Below are 19,181 nucleotides of genomic sequence, written 5' to 3' on the forward strand. Positions count from 1 at the left end.
TGGATATTTCAAACTTTTTTAACAAATCAAAAACTGAAAAATTGGGCGTGCAAAATTATTCAGCCCCCTTAAGTTAATACTTTGTAGCGCCACCTTTTGCTGCGATTACAGCTGTAAGTCGCTTGGGGTATGTCTCTCAGTTTTGCACATCGAGAGACTGACATTTTTTCCCATTCCTCCTTGCAAAACAGCTCGAGCTCAGTGAGGTTGGATGGAGAGCATTTGTGAACAGCAGTTTTCAGTTCTTTCCACAGATTCTCGATTGGATTCAGGTCTGGACTTTGACTTGGCCATTCTAACACCTGGATATGTTTATTTTTGAACCATTCCAATGTAGATTTTGCTTTATATTTTGGATCATTGTCTTGTTGGAAGACAAATCTCTGTCCCAGTCTCAGGTCTTTTGCAGACTCCATCAGGTTTTCTTCCAGAATGGTCCTGTATTTGGCTCCATCCATCTTCCCATCAATTTTAACCATCTTCCCTGTCCCTGCTGAAGAAAAGCAGGCCCAAACCATGATGCTGCCACCACCATGTTTGACAGTGGGGATGGTGTGTTCAGCTGTGTTGCTTTTACGCCAAACATAACGTTTTGCATTGTTGCCAAAAAGTTCAATTTTGGTTTCATCTGACCAGAGCACCTTCTTCCACATGTTTGGTGTGTCTCCCAGGTGGCTTGTGGCAAACTTTAAACGACACTTTTTATGGATATCTTTAAGAAATGGCTTTCTTCTTGCCACTCTTCCATAAAGGCCAGATTTGTGCAATATACGACTGATTGTTGTCCTATGGACAGAGTCTCCCACCTCAGCTGTAGATCTCTGCAGTTCATCCAGAGTGATCATGGGCCTCTTGGCTGCATCTCTGATCAGTCTTCTCCTTGTATGAGCTGAAAGTTTAGAGGGACAGCCAGGTCTTGGTAGATTTGCAGTGGTCTGATACTCCTTCCATTTCAATATTATCGCTTGCACAGTGCTCCTTGGGATGTTTAAAACTTGGGAAATCTTTTTGTATCCAAATCCGGCTTTAAACTTCTTCACAACAGTATCTCGGACCTGCCTGGTGTGTTCCTTGTTCTTCATGATGCTCTCTGCGCTTTTAACGGACCTCTGAGGCTATCACAGTGCAGGTGCATTTATACGGAGACTTGATTACACACAGGTGGATTGTATTTATCATCATTAGTCATTTAGGTCAACATTGGATCATTCAGAGATCCTCACTGAACTTCTGGAGAGAGTTTGCTGCACTGAAAGTAAAGGGGCTGAATAATTTTGCACGCCCAATTTTTCAGTTTTTGATTTGTTAAAAAAGTTTGAAATATCCAATAAATGTCGTTCCACTTCATGATTGTGTCCCACTTGTTGTTGATTCTTCACAAAAAAATACAGTTTTATATCTTTATGTTTGAAGCCTGAAATGTGGCAAAAGGTCGCAAAGTTCAAGGGGGCCGAATACTTTCGCAAGGCACTGTATATATATATATACATTATTTGGCCAATTTTAAATATTTCTCAAATATTTCAATACATGTACATTTTAAAAACCAGTATCGGTACATAATGCCTCACAATTCTTCAAAGACCCATGTATTACTTCCTTCCCCCTCCTCTCACCCATCTCTCCCTTTCCCAGGTACTGGAGAGAGTGGGAAGAGCACCTTCATTAAACAGATGAGAATCATCCATGGCACGGGCTACTCAGAGGAGGACAAGCGCGGCTTCACCAAGCTGGTGTACCAGAACATCTTTACTGCCATGCAGTCCATGATCCGCGCCATGGAGACCCTCATGATCCCTTACAAATATGAGCACAACAAGGTAAGGAGGGTGGGAGAGGGAAAGAAGGGAAGTTGTGGGAAAGAGTGGGAACGAAAGCTGTGTGTGTATGTGAGTGCGTGTGCGAGAGAGAGATGTGTTAGTGAGCATAAGAAGATGACTCTATCTTTCATAGTCATGGAACAGCCTTCCACATTCACATCCTGTCTGTTTTGGTACTTCCTGTGTCTTCCTGTCACTCTCAACCCATTCCATGTCATCCAGCCAAGGGTGTGTGTGTGTGAGAGAGAGAAAAATAGTTATCTGGTGTAGTTATCTGGTGTCATATTTCTCGGTTTCAGTTGTCTGCATAGACTGAAACTGCTCATATGAATTCCTCCTCTTTGATTAACACTGGTACCCTTTATCCTAAGCCGTAGTCTAATTCAGGCTATTATTTTGGTTACAGAGAAAAGAGAGGTATCAAAAATAATGTTTAGAACTGCAGGTAATTCCACATGAAACTGTCCAATTGAGGTACTGAGACCTATCAGTTGTTGACGGACCATGTCTTATATGAATCACTAGGCCTGGTGTGACATCATTATGTTACATTGTATATATGTTATTCTTTAGTGTTCTTATAGTCATCACAAGTTTTAAGTGGCCTGGATTGTATATGAAGCCTGTGGTATTTTCCTGGTGTGTTATGTTGGCTTGAGGATTGGATACATTCAACAGGGGGCAGTAGCATGTCATTCCCCGGTTGTCACCGGGCAAAAACAATCCATACCTTTTGGGGTTTTGGTGTACAAGGTACAGTAGAGATAAGTAATGAGGTGAGGTCAGATAATGAAGTGAAGCCAGTCATGTGACTCGGGGGATTTCAGAATCAATCATTTCACTTTTTCTAAATAAGAGTAGAACGAAACACTGCTGGAGTTGGGTTAGGTGGGCTATGTGGTGGCTTCATATTAGGCCCTTAGAGCCTCTGTGGAACGGCATATAGTGAAACAAATAGGCTGTGTTCTTTTTTTTCCAGTTGCACTCACTGTGCATCTCAGAATATTACTATATCATGTTAAATTGCTTCCTAATGTCACGGATCCCTCCGGAACTGTCATTACGCACACCTGGTCCCTATTCCCATTGATTAGTAATTGTATAAGTGTGCCCTTTGTTTACCGTTGTCCTGTCGATTATTGTTCCAATGTCCGTTGGTCGTGTGAGTACCTGTGCTGTGGCCTGTTACGGGTCTCATCTCGTGTGATAATCATTGTGCGATTGTGTATTTATTCAAGGTACTCCTTGCTCCTTTGTTTGGGTCTCAACCCTGTGTTTTGTATGCTTGTTTGTTTGGTCTTCGTCCCCTTGCCTTTGCACGGCACGCTGTAATTTGCGAAATAAAAACCCCTATTACGCATTCCTGCGCCTGTCTCCCGATCCCTTATACCAGCATGACACCTAACATGCTGACCACGTCGCGATCGCGAGCGTTGCAAAATAAATGTACACATACAGTGGGGAGAACAAGTATTTGATATACTGCCGATTTTGCAGGTTTTCCTACTTACAAAGCATGTAGAGGTCTGTAATTGTTATCATAGGTACACTTCAACTGTGAGAGATGGAATCTAAAACAAAAATCCAGAAAATCACATTGTATGATTTTTAAGTAATTAATTTGCCTTTTGTTTGCTTGACGAGGGTCTGCGTTGCCAAGTGCAAAAATAGAAGTCAGTTCTATTTGTGACGCTGAGCGCGGTGCAAGTCCTGCCTCTCCCATCTCCTCATTGGTTTATAGAAGCATATACCCATGTGCCATATCCTCATTGGTTATACCCACGTGGGTGATTGAAAGATGAACTGAAGTCGGTCGGTCGTGGTAATACACCTATGAAAGTTAGGATGCCAATCGCCATACAGATTGCAAAGACGAAAAAGCCTGGAAGGAGGAGAGATGACTAGAAACGATTCGATTGACTGTTTTATGTATGGAATAATTGTTGGAGTAGAGAACCTTGTGCATTTCAGGTAAAATAACAACTCAATGTTTATATCCCAGGACAAATTAGCTAGCAACAGCAAGCTAGCTAAATAGGACAAATTAGCTAGCAACTGCAAGCTAGCTAGCTAAATTGCCATAGATGTTTAATGCTTTTCGACTGGTCCCCAAATTAATATAATTGGTTCAGAGTTTGTTTTGATATTTCAACCTGCGTGCCGTGATCGCGTTTAGTGTCGGGGGACAAAATCAATTTGCGCACGATGGCGCACGTGCGTTTCCGGTCTGAGCATGGTGTTAGATGTTAATTAAACACCTATTCAAGTGTCGCGAGATCTGATTGTCTCCGCATTACAACTGCAAAATAGTCCACCCGGAACCCGGCCATACTCACCGACAGGATTGTTTGCCTGAGCCTGGGTTATGCTTTAGTACCAATTCAGACTCACAGAACCTTGAATTAATGCCATTTAATTTATATATTTGTTTCTGTCGACTAAAAGTCTGACCTGGACGAGTGTCTCAGTCTGTTTTTACTTCTCTCCCTCAGGGCAACGCTAACGTGGTCCAAGAGGTGGACGTGGAGAAAGTCTACACGTTTGAGAACCCCTACATAAACGCCATCAAGTGTTTATGGAATGACCCAGGCATCCAGGAGGCCTACGATCGGAGACGGGAGTACCAGCTGTCGGACTCTACCAAATAGTGAGTAAATGAGATCTCTAGCTCTACTACTTGATCACATTTCCTCTCCTGCTAGGCAGTGGGCACTCACAATACCCCCCCCACACCTTTTTTGTCTCCATAGTTACATGAATGCGTTGGACCGGATTGCAGAGACCTCTTACCTGCCCACCCAGCAGGATGTGCTGAGGGTTAGGGTCCCCACTACGGGCATCATTGAGTACCCCTTCGACCTCCAGAGTGTCATCTTCAGGTATGCCAACCCTCAATCTCACTGAGCTATTCAATTCTATTCTACTACACTCCATTATATTAATTTCTATTCTATATCTGACACGCTGAGATTGAGGTTTGTCTCTGTTCTCACACTAGGCACTGCTTATATGTAGCCTTCAACTTCCATACTAATGTAGTGGGGAGAACAGACCAGAGGGTGGAGCTCTATCAATTGATGTTATATTCTTAGGGTATCTAGAGTACAGACTTGCAAGTTTACTATTGCTCATTCTTAGATAAACATGTGTAACAATAGTTCCATTGAAACAGTAGCTCATGCCTTGCTTTACTGTGGGTTATACAACAACATTAGGGATGATATTTTATCAGCTGTACAGCGAAAATAGTAATTTTAACTAGAGTTCGACCGATTAGGGTTTTTCAATACCGATACCGATTATTTGGGGACCAAAAAAGCCGATACCGATTAATCGGCCGATTTAATTTAAAAAAAAATGTAATAATGACAATTACAACAATACTGAATTAACACTTATTTTTAATTAATATAAAACATCAATAAAATCAATTTAGCTTCAAATAAATAATGAAACATGTTCAATTTGGTTTAAATAATGCAAAAACAAAGTGTTGGAGAAGAAAGTAATATGTGCCATGTAAAAATGTGTGCCATGTAAAAAAGCTAACGTTTAAGTTCCTTGCTCAGAACATGAGAACATATGAAAGTTGGTGGTTCCTTTTAACATGAGACTTCAATATTCCAAGGTAAGAGGTTTTAGGTTGTAGTTAATATAGTATTTATAGGACCAGGTACACATCGACAACAGCCACACTCGAAGCATCGTTACCCATCACTCCACAAAAGCCGCGTCCCTTGCAGCGCAAGGGGAATAACTACTCCAAATCTAAAAGCGAGTGACGTTTGAAACAGTATTAGCGCACACCCAGCTAAATAGCTAGCCATTTCACATCGGTTACACAAGCCATTAGGCTGATAGGCTTGAAGTCATAAACAACGCTGTGCTTGCGAAGAGCTACTGGCAAAACGCACGAAAGTGCTGTTTGAATGAATGATTACGGGCCTGCTGCTGCTCAGTCAGACTGCTCTATCAAATCAGACTTAATTATAACATAATAACACACAGAAATACGAGCCTTTGGTCATTCATATGATCGAATCCGGAAACTATCATTTCGAAAACAAAATGTTTATTATTTCAGTGAAATACGGAACCGTTCAGTATTTTATCTAATGGGTGGCATCCCTAAGTCTAAATATTCTTGTTACATTGCACAACCTTCAATGTATGTCATAATTACGTAAAATTCTGGCAAATTAGTTCGCAATGAGCCAGGCAGCCCAAACTGTTGCATATACCCTGACTCTGCGTGCAATGAACGCAAGAGAAATGACACAATTTCACCTGGTTAATATTGCCTGTTAAACTGGATTAGTAGTTATAACTAGTGATTATGATTGATTGTTTTTTATAAGATAAGTTTAATGCTAGCTAGCAATTTACCTTGGCTTCTACTGCATTCGCGTAACAGGCCGGCTACTCGTGGAGTGCAATGGTTAGAGCGTTGGACTAGTTAACTGTGCGGTTGCAAGATTGAAACCCCTGAGCTGACAAGGTGAAAATCTGTCGTTCTGCCGCTGGACAAGGCAGTTAACCCACAGTTCCTAGGCAGTCATTGAAAATAAGAATGTGTTCTCAACTGACTTGCCTAGTTAAATAAAAGGTATAAAAAATAAATCAAAAATCGGAAATCGGCGCCCAAAAATACCGATTTCTGATTGTTATGAAAACTTGAAATCGGCCCTAATTAATCGGCCATTCCGATTAATCGGTCGACCTCTAATTTTAACGGTATAGATGAAAATAATAAATTGTGTGAAATTTATCAGGTAACAATCATGTAAATAATATGTATGGTATTTTGCTTTTTGATGACCCCTGTACCATGTTTGACTGTTTGTTTTTTACTATCTAAAAAAGCTATTTGAGTGGTCCACAATATGTTTTTTTTTAAATCGGTATTTTCAATTATTGTATCGTTGTGTAGTGACACTTAAATACACTTTTCGAAACACTTAAACTAAACTTCTACCACAGATTGGTCAAAACAAGCATTGTGATTATGCAGTTTTTTGTTTTTTTACGTGTTATTTCTTACATTGGTACCCCAGGTCATCTTAGGTTTCATTACATACAGTCGAGAAGAACTACTGAACATAAGAGCAGCGTCAACTCACCATCAGTACGACCAAGAATATGACTTTCGCGAAGCAGATCCTGTGTTCTGCCTTTCAACCAGGACAACGGAATGGATCCCAGCCGGCGACCCAAAAAAATGACTTCGTAAAAGGGGGAAACGGAGCGGTCTTCTGGTCAGACTCCGGAGACGGGCACATCGTGCACCACTCCCTAGCATTCTTCTCGCCAATGTCCAGTCTCTTGACAACAAGGTTGATGAAATCCGAGCAAGGGTAGCATTCCAGAGGGACATCAGAGACTGTAACGTTCTTTGCTTCACGGAAACATGGCTCACTGGAGAGACGCTATCGGATTCGGTGCAGCCAGCTGGTTTCTCCACGCATCGCGCAGACAGAAACAAACATCTTTCTGGTAAGAAGAGGGGCGGGGGCGTATGCTTCATGGTTAACGTGACGTGGTGTGATCATAACAACATACAGGTACTCAAGTCCTTCTGTTCACCTGATTTAGAATTCCTCACAATCAAATGTCGACCGCATTATCTACCAAGGGAATTCTCTTCGATTATAATCACAGCCGTATATATTTCCCCCCAAGCAGACACATCGATGGCTCTGAACGAACTTTATTTGACTCTTTGCAAACTGGAATCCATTTATCCGGAGGCTGCATTCATTGTAGCTGGGGATTTTAACAAGGCTAATCTGAAAACAAGACTCCCTAAATTTTATCAGCATATTGATTGCGCAACCAGGGCTGGAAAAACCTTGGATCACTGCTATTCTAACTTCCGCGACGCATATAAGGCCATGCCCCGCCCTCCTTTCGGAAAAGCTGACCACGACTCCATTTTGTTGATCCCTGCCTACAGACAGAAACTAAAACAAGAAGCTCCCGCGCTGAGGTCTGTTCAACGCTGGTCCGACCAATCTGATTCCACACTCAAAGACTGCTTCCATCACGTGGACTGGGATATGTTTCGTATTGCGTCAGACAACAACATTGATGAATACGCTGATTCGGTGAGCGAGTAGAACGTGCGTTGAAGATGTCGTTCCCATAGCAACGATTAAAACATTCCCAAACCAGAAACCGTGGATTGATGGCAGCATTTGCGTGAAACTGAAAGCCCGAACCACTGCTTTTAATCAGGGCAAGGTGACCGGAAACATGACCGAATACAAACAGTGTAACTATTCCCTCCGCAAGGCAATCAAACAAGCTAAGCGTCAGTATAGAGACAAAGTAGAATCTCAATTCAACGGCTCAGACACAAGAGGTATGTGGCAGGGTCTACAGTCAATCACGGATTACAAAAAGAAAACCAGCCCCGTCACGGACCAGGATGTCTTGCTCCCAGGCAGACTAAATAACTTTTTTGCCCGCTTTGAGGACAATACAGTGCCACTGACACGGCCCGCAACTAGAACATGCAGACTCTCCTTCACTGCAGCCGACGTGATAAAAACATTTAAACGTGTCAACCCTCGCAAGGCTGCAGGCCCAGACGGCATCCCCAGCCGCGCCCTCAGAGCATGCGCAGACCAGCTGGCTGATGTGTTTACGGACATATTCAATCAATCCCTATCCCAGTCTGTTGTTCCCACATGCTTCAAGAGGGCCACCATTGTTCCTGTTCCCAAGACAGCTAAGGTAACTGAGCTAAACGACTACCGCCCCGTAGCACTCACTTCCGTCATCATGAAGTGCTTTGAGAGACTAGTCAAGGACCATATCACCTCCACCCTACCTGACACCCTGACACAAGAGGAATACCTATGTGAGAATGCTGTTCATCGACTACAGCTCGGCATTTAACACCATAGTGCCCTCCAAGCTCGTCATCAAGCTCGAGACCCTGGGTCTCGACCCCGCCCTGTGCAACTGGGTACTGGACTTCCTGACGGGCCGCCCCTAGGTGGTGAGGGTAGGCAACAACATTTCCACCCCGCTGATCCTCAACACTGGGGCCCCACAAGGGTGCGTTCTGAGCCCTCTCCTGTACTCCCTGTTCACCCACGACTGCGTGGCCACGCACGCCTCCAACTCAATCATCAAGTTTGCGGACGACACAACAGTGGTAGGCTTGATTACCAACAACGACGAGACGGCCTACAGGGAGGAGGTGAGGGCCCTCGGAGTGTGGTGTCAGGAAAATAACCTCACACTCAACGTCAACAAAACTAAGGAGATGATTGTGGACTTCAGGAAACAGCAGAGGGAACACCCCCCTATCCACATCGATGGAACAGTAGTGGAGAGGGTAGTACGTTTTAAGTTCCTCGGCGTACACATCACAGACAAACTGAATTGGTCCACCCACACAGACAGCGTCGTGAAGAAGGCGCAGCAGCGCCTCTTCAACCTCAGGAGGCTGAAGAAATTTGGCTTGTCACCTAAAGCACTCACAAACTTCTACAGATGCACAATCGAGAGCATCCTGTCGGGCTGTATCACCGCCTGGTACGGCAACTGCTCCGCCCACAACCGTAAGGCTCTCCAGAGGGTAGTGAGGTCTGCACAACGCATCACCAGGGGCAAACTACCTGCCCTCCAGGACACCTACACCACCCGATGTCACAGGAAGGCCATAAAGATCATCAAGGACAACAACCACCCGAGCAACTGCCTGTTCACCCCGCTATCATCCAGAAGGCGAGGTCAGTACAGGTTCATCAAAGCGGGGACCGAGAGACTGAAAAACAGCTTCTATCTCAATGCCATCAGACTGTTAAACAGCCACCACTAACATTGAGTGGCTGCTGCCAACACACTGACTCAACTCCAGCCACTTTAATAATGGGAATTGATGGGAAATTATGTAAAATATATCACTAGCCACTTTAAACAATGCTACCTAATATAATGTTACATACCCTACATTATTCATCTCATATGTATATGTATATACTGTACTCTATATCATCTACTGCATCTTTATGTAATACATGTATCACTAGCCACTTTAAATATGCCACTTTGTTTACATACTCATCTCATATGTATATACTGCACTCAATACCATCTACTGTATCTTGCCTATGCCGCTCTGTACCATCACTCATTCATATATCTTTATGTACATATTCTTTATCCCCTTACACTAAGGTAGTAGTTTTGGAATTGTTAGCTAGATTACTTGTTGGTTATTACTGCATTGTCGGAACTAGAAGCACAAGCATTTCGCTACACTCGCATTAACATCTGCTAACCATGTGTATGTGACAAATAAAATTTGATCGTTCTAAGACGATCTAAAAAAATCCATTAACAACAGGTACATTGCAAAAAACACTTGTGTACTGTTCCATCTGAAATATCCCTGCTGTTCTTGATACCAGGGTATATGACAAGAGAAAAGCTATAAGGCTTTTATTTAATACATTATTGCCCCTTGTTCTAGCTTAACGTTTGGTTTGCAACAACGGGCGGGTTTCTACAAACATTGCTGTCTGCCTCTCCGACCTTTGCAACATTGTACTTTTTTTGTATTGCGATCTCCACCATCGTGTAGACTAGAGAATGAACATGTCTGTCAGGATGAGACAGACAGCTTTTCTGATACTGGAAAAAATTATACATCAACACAATTTTCATGGTTATATGCAAAGAAATGTCAATATAAAGAAACAAGTAAAACGAATCGAAATGCTGCTAGTTTGCCGTCTCCCCAGCTTCAGTTTGAAGTGATTGTGTGTAGCGGTGGAGTGTCAACTCCAAAAGAGTCGATATCTCGACTCCTTGACCACCGAGAGTTGGTCCAAAAATCCTGGAGTAGTCAAAATAAAGGTAACCTAGCCAGGCTGACGTAGGCTACTGATTAGCCTTAAATATTTGGTTGAGGAGAGATTGTCAGACGGCTCTATATGCATTGCTAATCAATCACCCAAATCAAATCAAATTTGATTTGTTACATGCGCAGAATACAACAGGTGTTGTGAAATGCTCACTTACAAGCCCTTAACGAACAATGTAGTTCAAGAAATAGAGTTAAGAAAAAGTTTACTAAATGAACTAAAGTTTTTAAAAATCAAAAAATTAACACAATAAAATAACAATAACAAGGCTATATACAGGGGGTACCGGTACCGAGTCAATGTGCGGGGGTATAGGTTAGGTCATTTGTACATGTATTTAGGGTTAAAGCAACCTAATGAACCCAGAGTGTGCAAAGCTGTCATCAAGGCAAAGGGTGACTATTTGAAGAATCTCAAATATTAAATATATTTTTGATTTGTTTAACACTTGTTTGGTTACTACATGATTCCTTATGTTACTTCATAGTTTTGATATCTTCACTATTATTCTACAATGTAGAAAATAGTAAAAAGAAAGAAAAGAAAAGAGGGAAAAAAAACCTTGAATAAGTAAGTAGGTGTTCTAAAACTTTTGACCGGTAGTGTACATTGTACAACACAGCAGCTTTTTTAGCATGGTTTTGTTTTTTGTTTTTATATAGAAGTTAGCTCTTTTTCAATCGGGAGTCAATGGGGAAGACAGATTGTTTTCCCCCAAAGTGGGCGTGGTCTAGGGGAATTCCTTCATATGACGTGAATATTGACTGGGACCATTGAACAAACGACCAGACGGCCCGGCTAGCAACCCTAGATTTGTGTCGGGACTATCCTTGTGGAAGGATGAAATAGTATGAATACATATATCAAACAAAAAGTTTTGAATGAAAATATGTCACACATTGTTTTAATGTTATGTTGATACTCAGCTCCCCCTCGTACCTACGACCGCAGCACAGCCGTGCTAAAAAAGTAGTTTAACACATCTTCTCGTGTACAGTTGCTTTAACATTAGTCTCAAGCATGTCTTTGCTGTAAAAATGCTAGCTGTTTTTTTTTTTTTTACATCAAAATGCTACCTTTAAATGAAACAATAATCATCTAGCAAACACGAATAGGACCTACATTATTTTCCCATACCAACTGTAGTTGTACTCTACTCATCTGTGCTTGATGTTGTTCCTCTCCTCCTATGACAGGATGGTGGACGTAGGAGGTCAGAGGTCAGAGAGGAGGAAGTGGATCCACTGCTTTGAGAACGTCACATCCATCATGTTTCTGGTGGCACTCAGCGAGTATGACCAGGTGCTCGTAGAATCTGATAACGAGGTGAGCTTTGTTATTAACAACTGTGCAGTATGCAGGGCTTGACTTGATACAAAAATAAAATGTGATAGAGAATCAGACAAAAATGTAGGCTATACTCTGCCTATTGGCTTCTTTGAATATTCAAGCAGTTGAGTTGAGACGGTAGCAGGTTCAAGCTGCAGTGCAGCGCACCTGGATGGAGAGCATGTTGTGGGGTTAAGGGCCTTGCTCAAGGGTCCAACGGTAGGGGGAATGTTTTTGAGGATGTGAAACCATCAGCCCTCCAGTTATCAGATACATTTTGTCCATTTTTTTCCCAACTGGCCACCTTTCGTCCACAGGTAAAACTCCTGCCACTGGTCCAACTCCTTAGCCACTGGGCTATCTACCATCAGTACAGTATGGGTTGTTGCCTGACTGAGGAGCAAAAACATGAGATAATCTTCAGAACTAAGCATGAGTTCATCTGACAAAATGAAGACAAAATGCAATGCAGACATAGAATTACTATGATGTAAAAGAACAACTTACATGCAGTTGTTGTCAGCAGCAGCCAAAAGAGAGATCCTCTGCCTCTGTTAGGTCTGGGTTACTGCCAAACTGAGCAAAACATAAACAGTGTGTTTAAAAGTCATGTAATGATTAACTAGGCTATTATATCACTGAGACGTATTATACATAATTTATTATAAATAATTTATACATACCTCCTCTCAGTCAGCAACAGTCTTCTAATGGCTTCATGACACATTGTCCCCTCAATTGACTCCACATTGAAATAAAGTAACAATTAGCAAATTGCCGATGTCAGGCTGGGTCTGTAGCTCTATTTGGCATATCCCATAATAGAAAAGTTTGTTTATTTGAAAGAGTTAGCTGGCTAACTTTTTAAGTGGCAAATGCAAGTAGCCTAGCTTTTTTTGTTCAGTTAGCTAAGTTAGCTAACGTAGCTAGCTATCTTACAAACACGCTCAAATTCTTTCAACTTTATTTATCTAGCGTATAGTTTATCATATGACTTTGATTTAACTTCATTATTATTGAATTAAATAATCAACTTTGTTTACCTTAATATATTGAAAAATAGTGTGCTTATTGGTAGGCGACATGCAAATTGGTTCAATCACCGTCCTCTTGCGTGGTTATACTGGAATGACAGTTGGTTTCTATATAGAACCCCTTTTTTAATCCAAGACTGTAAGCTTTCATTAAACAAATTATTTCCTCATGCTTCTAGATAGCATTTAGTGTGCAACAGCACTGGTTTGTATCAACCTTGCTGTTTGCCACTCAGAACTCTGCAACAATGTTTCAAAATATGAAATCGATCATCCTCCTGCCATCGAGGGCTACCGGTTTCAGACGTCAGCTAGCCATCTTTCTGACCATGCGGGGAAAAAAATATTTCACCTTTATTTAACCAGGTAGGCCAGTTGAGGACAAGTTCTCATTTACAACTGCAACCTGGCCAAGATAAAGCAAATCATGCAGCAGCCTCATTAATATGGCTATACATGTCAATGCAAAACAGCTGAAACAAATTAAAAGGGAATATTAGCTGGCATTTCAGAGTTTGATGTGACTGGGTTAGCTTTTGTTAGCATTTTCTTTCTAAAATCCCCATTATACTCAAAGTTCTTTGCCTTCACTGGGTTAATTTAGTTCAATGCCTTCAGAAAGTATTCACACCCCTTGACTTTTTCCACATTTTGTTGTTTTACAAAGTGGGATTAATAGGGATTAATTGTCTTTTTTTTTGTCAACGATCTACACAAAGTACTCTATAATGTCAAAATGGAAGGAACATTTTTAACATTTGTAAAACATTTCTGAAAAATAAAACACCAATATATCTTGATTAGATAATTATTCAAGCCCCTGAGTCAATACATAGAATCACTTTCTTTCTGGGTACGTCTCTACGAGCTCCACACACTTGGATTGTGCAACATTTGTCCATTATTCTTTTCAAAATACTTCAAACTCTGTCAAATTGTTTATTGATCATTGCTAGACAACCATTTTCAGGTCTTGCCATAGATTTTGAAGCAAATTTATGTCAAAACTGTAACTCTGCCACTCAGGAACATTCACTGTCTTCTTGGTAAGCAACTCCAGTGTATATTTGGCCTTGTTATTGTCCTGTTGAAAGGTGAATTAATCTCCCAGTGTCTGGTGGAAAGCAGTCTGAACCAGGTTTTCCTCTATGATTTTGACTAGGCTTAGCTCCATTCCGTTTCTTATTTTTCCTGAAAAACTACCCAGTCCTTAACGATTACAAGCATACCCATAACATGACGCAGCCACCACTTTGCTTAAAAATATGGAGAGTGGTACTCAGTAATGTGTTGTATTGGATTTGCCCCTAACATAACACTTTGTAGTCAGAACAAAAAGTGAATTGCTTTGCCATATTTTTTGCAGTATTACTTTGTTGCAAACGGGATGCATGTTTTGGAATATTTTTATTCTGTACAGGGTTCCTTCTTTTCACTCTGTCAATTAGGTTAGTATTGTGTAGTAACTACAATTTTGTTGATCCATCCTCAGTTTTCTCCTATTGAACTCTGTAACTGTTTTAAAGTCACCTTTGGCCTCATGGTGAAATCCCTGAGCCGTTTCCTTCCTCTCTGGCAACTGAGTTGGGAAGGTTGCCTCTATCTTTGTAGTGACTGAGTGTATTGATACACCATCCTAAGTGTAATTAATAACTTCACCTTGTACAAATGAGTATTCAATGTCTGTTTGTTTGTACCCATCTACTAATAGGTGCCCTTACCTTACAGATAATTGTATGTGTGGGGTATAGAGATGAGTAAGTCATTCAAAAGTCATGATAAACACTATTATTGTACAAAGAGTGAGTCCATGCAACGTATTGTGTGACTTGTTAAGCACATTTTTACTCCTCAACTTATTTAGGCTTGCCATAACAAAGTGCTTGAATACTTATTGACTCAAGACATTTCAACTCTTCATTTTTAATTAATTTGTAAAAATGTAGAGAACCCAAATTCCACATTATGGGGTATTGTGTGTAGGCTAGTGACCAAAAACATCTCAATGGAATACATTTTAAATTCAGGCTGTAACACAGAAAAATGTGTAAAAAGTCAAAGGGTACGAATGCTTTCTGGCCTTCTTTAGTAAAGGGTTCTTTAATCTTGTCCAAAGAACCAAAATGTTCTAAATATGACCACAAGTGTGCGTTACTGGTATGACTACGATTATGCCTTTGGCTGCTGGTCAATAAAATAATGTTGATTTGAAAACCAATAGAATATGAGAAAAATGCTGGTTTCAATGGCATATTAATTGTTTATAAAATAATTCGCTCAACATTTATATGGTTGTATTTTGGCTAGCCTAGGCTACTCTGAAAAAACGTCCAGGTTATAAACAATGAGGTTTATGGTTAAATCATTTCAAAATGCTGGCCTCCTCCGCTCAGGTGGGTGATGTGCTGCACTGTTCTTCACTCTCCGGCCTTGTGACCATTTGATCTGAACGGACAGTGCCATGAGTGGGCCTGTGTCGACAGAATCAAACCTTTAGACGCTAATGTTAATTATCTTTCATTATATTTGCCAAACATGACTGGCGCTTAGCCTATATTTACGTCATTTAAAGGGTCATTAAAGTTTGGTTACATTTTCTGGCGCCTCTCTCCTGTCAGCATCTGTTTGGCCAATGTGCATATCACCTAGACTTTGACATATATGCTTTTTTATTTATGGACTTGAAATTTTTATTTGAATATTTTTCAGTGTTGGCCTCACTGATCCAATTTTGATCGGAGTAATTGTTTGATATTGTGATTCTTCTTCTTGTCCGACAATTTTGTTTTCCATGTTCCCGGACAAGAAGACAAGCACTCATGTCGAGCCCTGCAGTTTGTTTAACTAACTCACACACTCAGAAAGTACACCTATTTTACTATTTAGATAACAGCACTTTGCATGAAATTACATAATTTGACAATAGGACCTCAAATAATCTCTAACAAAGTAAGTTAATTACAGGTCTCTGAACCATTATACAATTCAGTCTTTCTACTCGAATGACATTATTCCCATGGGCAAAATAATGTGAATATATCTGTGGCTATGGTCTTCTCTCTCTCAACTATGGTGTATATGGGTGTTTTAGAGGCACACCTCTCTGTGCGTCTGAAAGAGAAAGGCTTGTCCTTATTTAAAATAATGGAAATAAGACACTGCTTTTTCCTGGCTTTTTCCAGCTAGACCTCCCTTTCACTTGGAAAGCAGTTGTAAATTACTCCTACAGCTGTTTTGAATACAGCCTACGGGCGACAGAACTTCTTCAAGAGAATACACACCATCTGTGTGTTCCCAGCATTTCCCAGAATGCTCTTGACTTTTCCACTTTGTCAGTGGAAACCTGTGTCCATAGGATAAAACCAGAGAGAGACCATTTAAACATCTGTAATCAGGCAATTAATGTTTACAGTGACAATACAATACAATATAAATAACATAAGACCAGTTGGTTGAATGTAAAGCTATATTAAAAACATGAGCTGGCGCACACCCAGATAAAATTATTTTATGTAGAGGTGCTGACTAACGGCGAATAAACTAGACGCTATAAAAATAAAGAGAGTCGCACACTCTCTATATAAACTCCCAGTAATTTATTGGGTAAATCCAATCAAATGTTATTTGTCACATGCGCCAAATACAACAGGTGTAGGAAGACCTTACAGTGAAATGCTTACTTACTACAAGCCCTTAACCAACAATGCAGTTTTAGGAAAATACCTATAAAAAAAGAGATAAGAATAACAAATAATTCAAGAGCAGCAGTAAATAACAATAGCGGGGCTGTATGCTGGGAGTACCAGTGCAGAGCCAATGTGCGGGAGCACCGGTGTCGAGGTATTTGAGGTAATATGCACATGCAGGTAGAGTTATTAAAGTGACTATGCATAGATAATAACAGAGAGTAGCAGCAGGGTAGAAGGGGTGGGGGGCAATACAAATAGTCTGGGTAGCCCTTTGATTAGCTGTTCAGGAGTCTTATGGCTTGGGGGTAGAAGCTGTTTTAGAAGCCTCTTGAACCTAGACTTTGGCACTCCAGTACCGCTTGCCTTGCGGTAGCAAAGAGAGAACAGTCTATGACTAGGGTGGCTGGAGTCTTTGACAATTTTTGGGGCCTTCCTCTGACACCGCCTGGTATAGAGGTCCTGGATGGCAGGAAGCTTGGCCCCAGTGATGTACTGGGCCATACGCACTACCCTCTGTCGTTCCTTGCGGTCGGAGGATGAGCAGTTGCCATACCAGGCAGTGATGCAACCCATCAGAATGCTCTCGATTGTGCAGCTGTAAAGCCTTTTGAGGATCTGAGGACCCATGCCAAATCTTTTCAGTTTCCTGAGGGGGAATAGATTTTGTCGTGCCCTCTTCACAACTGTCTTGGTGTGCTTGGACCATGTTCGTTTTTTGGTGATGTGGACGCCAAGGAACTTGAAGCTCTCAACCTGCTCCACTGCAGCCCCGTCGATGAGAATGGGGGTGTGCTCGGCCCTCCTTTTCCTGTAGTCCACAATCATCTCCTTTGTCCTGATCACGTTGAGGGAGAGGTTGTTGTCCTTGCACCACACTGTCGGGTCTCTGACCTCCTCCCTATAGTCTGTCTCATCGTTGTCGGTGATGGGGTTGGAGTCATGCCTGGCCATGCAGTCATGAGTGAACAGAGATTACAGGAGGGGACTGAGCACGCACCCCTGAGATGTCCCCGTGTTGAGGATCAGCGTGGTGGATGTGTTGTTACCTACCCTTACCACCTGGGGGCGGCCTGTCAGGAAGTCCAGGATCCAGTTGCAGAGGGAGGTGTTTAATCCCAGGGTCCTTAGCTTAGTGATGAGCTTTGAGGGTACTATAGTGTTGAACGCTGAGCTGTAGTCAATGAATAGCATTCTCACATAGGTGTTCCTTTTGTCCAGGTGTGAAAGGGCATTGTGGAGTGCAATAGAGATTGCATAGTCTGTGGATCTGTTGGTGCTGTATGCGAATTGGAGTGGGTCTAGAGTTCCTGGGATAAAGTTGTTGATGTTAGCCATGACCAGTCTTTCAATGCATTTCATGGATACAGACGTGAGTGCTACGGGTCAGTAGTCATTTAGGCAGGTTACCTTAGTGTTTTTGGGCACAGGGACTATGGTGGTCTGCTTGAAACATGTTGGTATTACAGACTCAGACAGGGAGAGGTTGAAAACGTCAGTGAAGACACTTGCGAGTTAGTCAGCGCATGCTCGGGGTACACATCCTGGTAATCCGTCTGCTAATCACCAACGTTTCAGCTGCCGACTCTCTTTATTTTGATAGCTTTTGGATGTAAAGCTATGACATTTTACCGTTTTCCCCCTGTACTTCAAACCTGCAGTTTAAACCTTCATGCAAATCAGAGGTTTGGAAGACCTGAAAGGTTGTTTGTACTGCTTGCGAAGAACCACACACAAATGTTTCATTTTTTATTTGTTTTATTTGTCACATGGACAAGTACAGTGAAATGCTTCAATTGTAGCCGCTACCCAACAGTATTCAATATCAAAATAGTATAACTAATAAAAAAAACTAGAGAAACAAGAAAATGAGAGGAAGATATATTCAGGGTCCGTGCCATTACCAAATTTACATTGTGCAGGGATACTGGAGTATTTGAGGTAGATATGTACATGTAGGCAGGGATTAGGAGAAAGTAGCAGGATTAATAATAATAATAATAATAATAATAATAATAATAATAATAATAGTAATAATAGTAGTAAACAGTATGGCAGCAGCATAAGTGGTGGGTGGGAGTGTGTATGGTGGTAAGTGTGTGTATGTAAGTGTAAGCGTGTGGGGGAGTGCAAGAGTATCAGTGTTGGACTGATAGGCGGAAATGTAAACAGGGCTGAAAAGAGACTGGTAACAGGAATATATACCGGTAAATACTTATGATAACATGCTGATGGTAATATATACATGTAAAAAGGAGTAATATTGTCAAGTAGTAGTATAGATATTAATGGTAATTGCAATCAATATTCAATGAACAGCATTGTAGCGGTAGTAATGAATCTAATCAATAATCATTTTAGCAGAAGCGTAGGTTTAAGGGGAGCAGTAGTTGTTAGCTTCCCTGGCTTTTGGCTAAGATCAAGTGTAGTTGT

The 19,181-nt window shown here is 41.3% G+C and overlaps 1 protein-coding gene across 1 annotated transcript in view; it reads left to right on the plus strand.

Annotated features, from left to right (window-relative positions):
- LOC110535781 (guanine nucleotide-binding protein G(q) subunit alpha) overlaps window positions 1-19,181 on the plus strand; it is a 42,251-nt gene that overhangs the window by 17,827 nt on the left and 5,243 nt on the right. Inside the window, exons 2-5 of the mRNA XM_021621034.2 lie at window positions 1,636-1,820; window positions 4,313-4,467; window positions 4,571-4,699; window positions 11,896-12,025. Coding sequence (XP_021476709.1) covers window positions 1,636-1,820; window positions 4,313-4,467; window positions 4,571-4,699; window positions 11,896-12,025 — 599 coding nt within the window. The remainder of the gene's footprint in view (window positions 1-1,635; window positions 1,821-4,312; window positions 4,468-4,570; window positions 4,700-11,895; window positions 12,026-19,181) is intronic.

The sequence above is a fragment of the Oncorhynchus mykiss genome, chromosome 11, assembly GCF_013265735.2.
Source record: "Oncorhynchus mykiss isolate Arlee chromosome 11, USDA_OmykA_1.1, whole genome shotgun sequence".
Classification (NCBI taxonomy): Eukaryota; Metazoa; Chordata; class Actinopteri; order Salmoniformes; family Salmonidae; genus Oncorhynchus; species Oncorhynchus mykiss.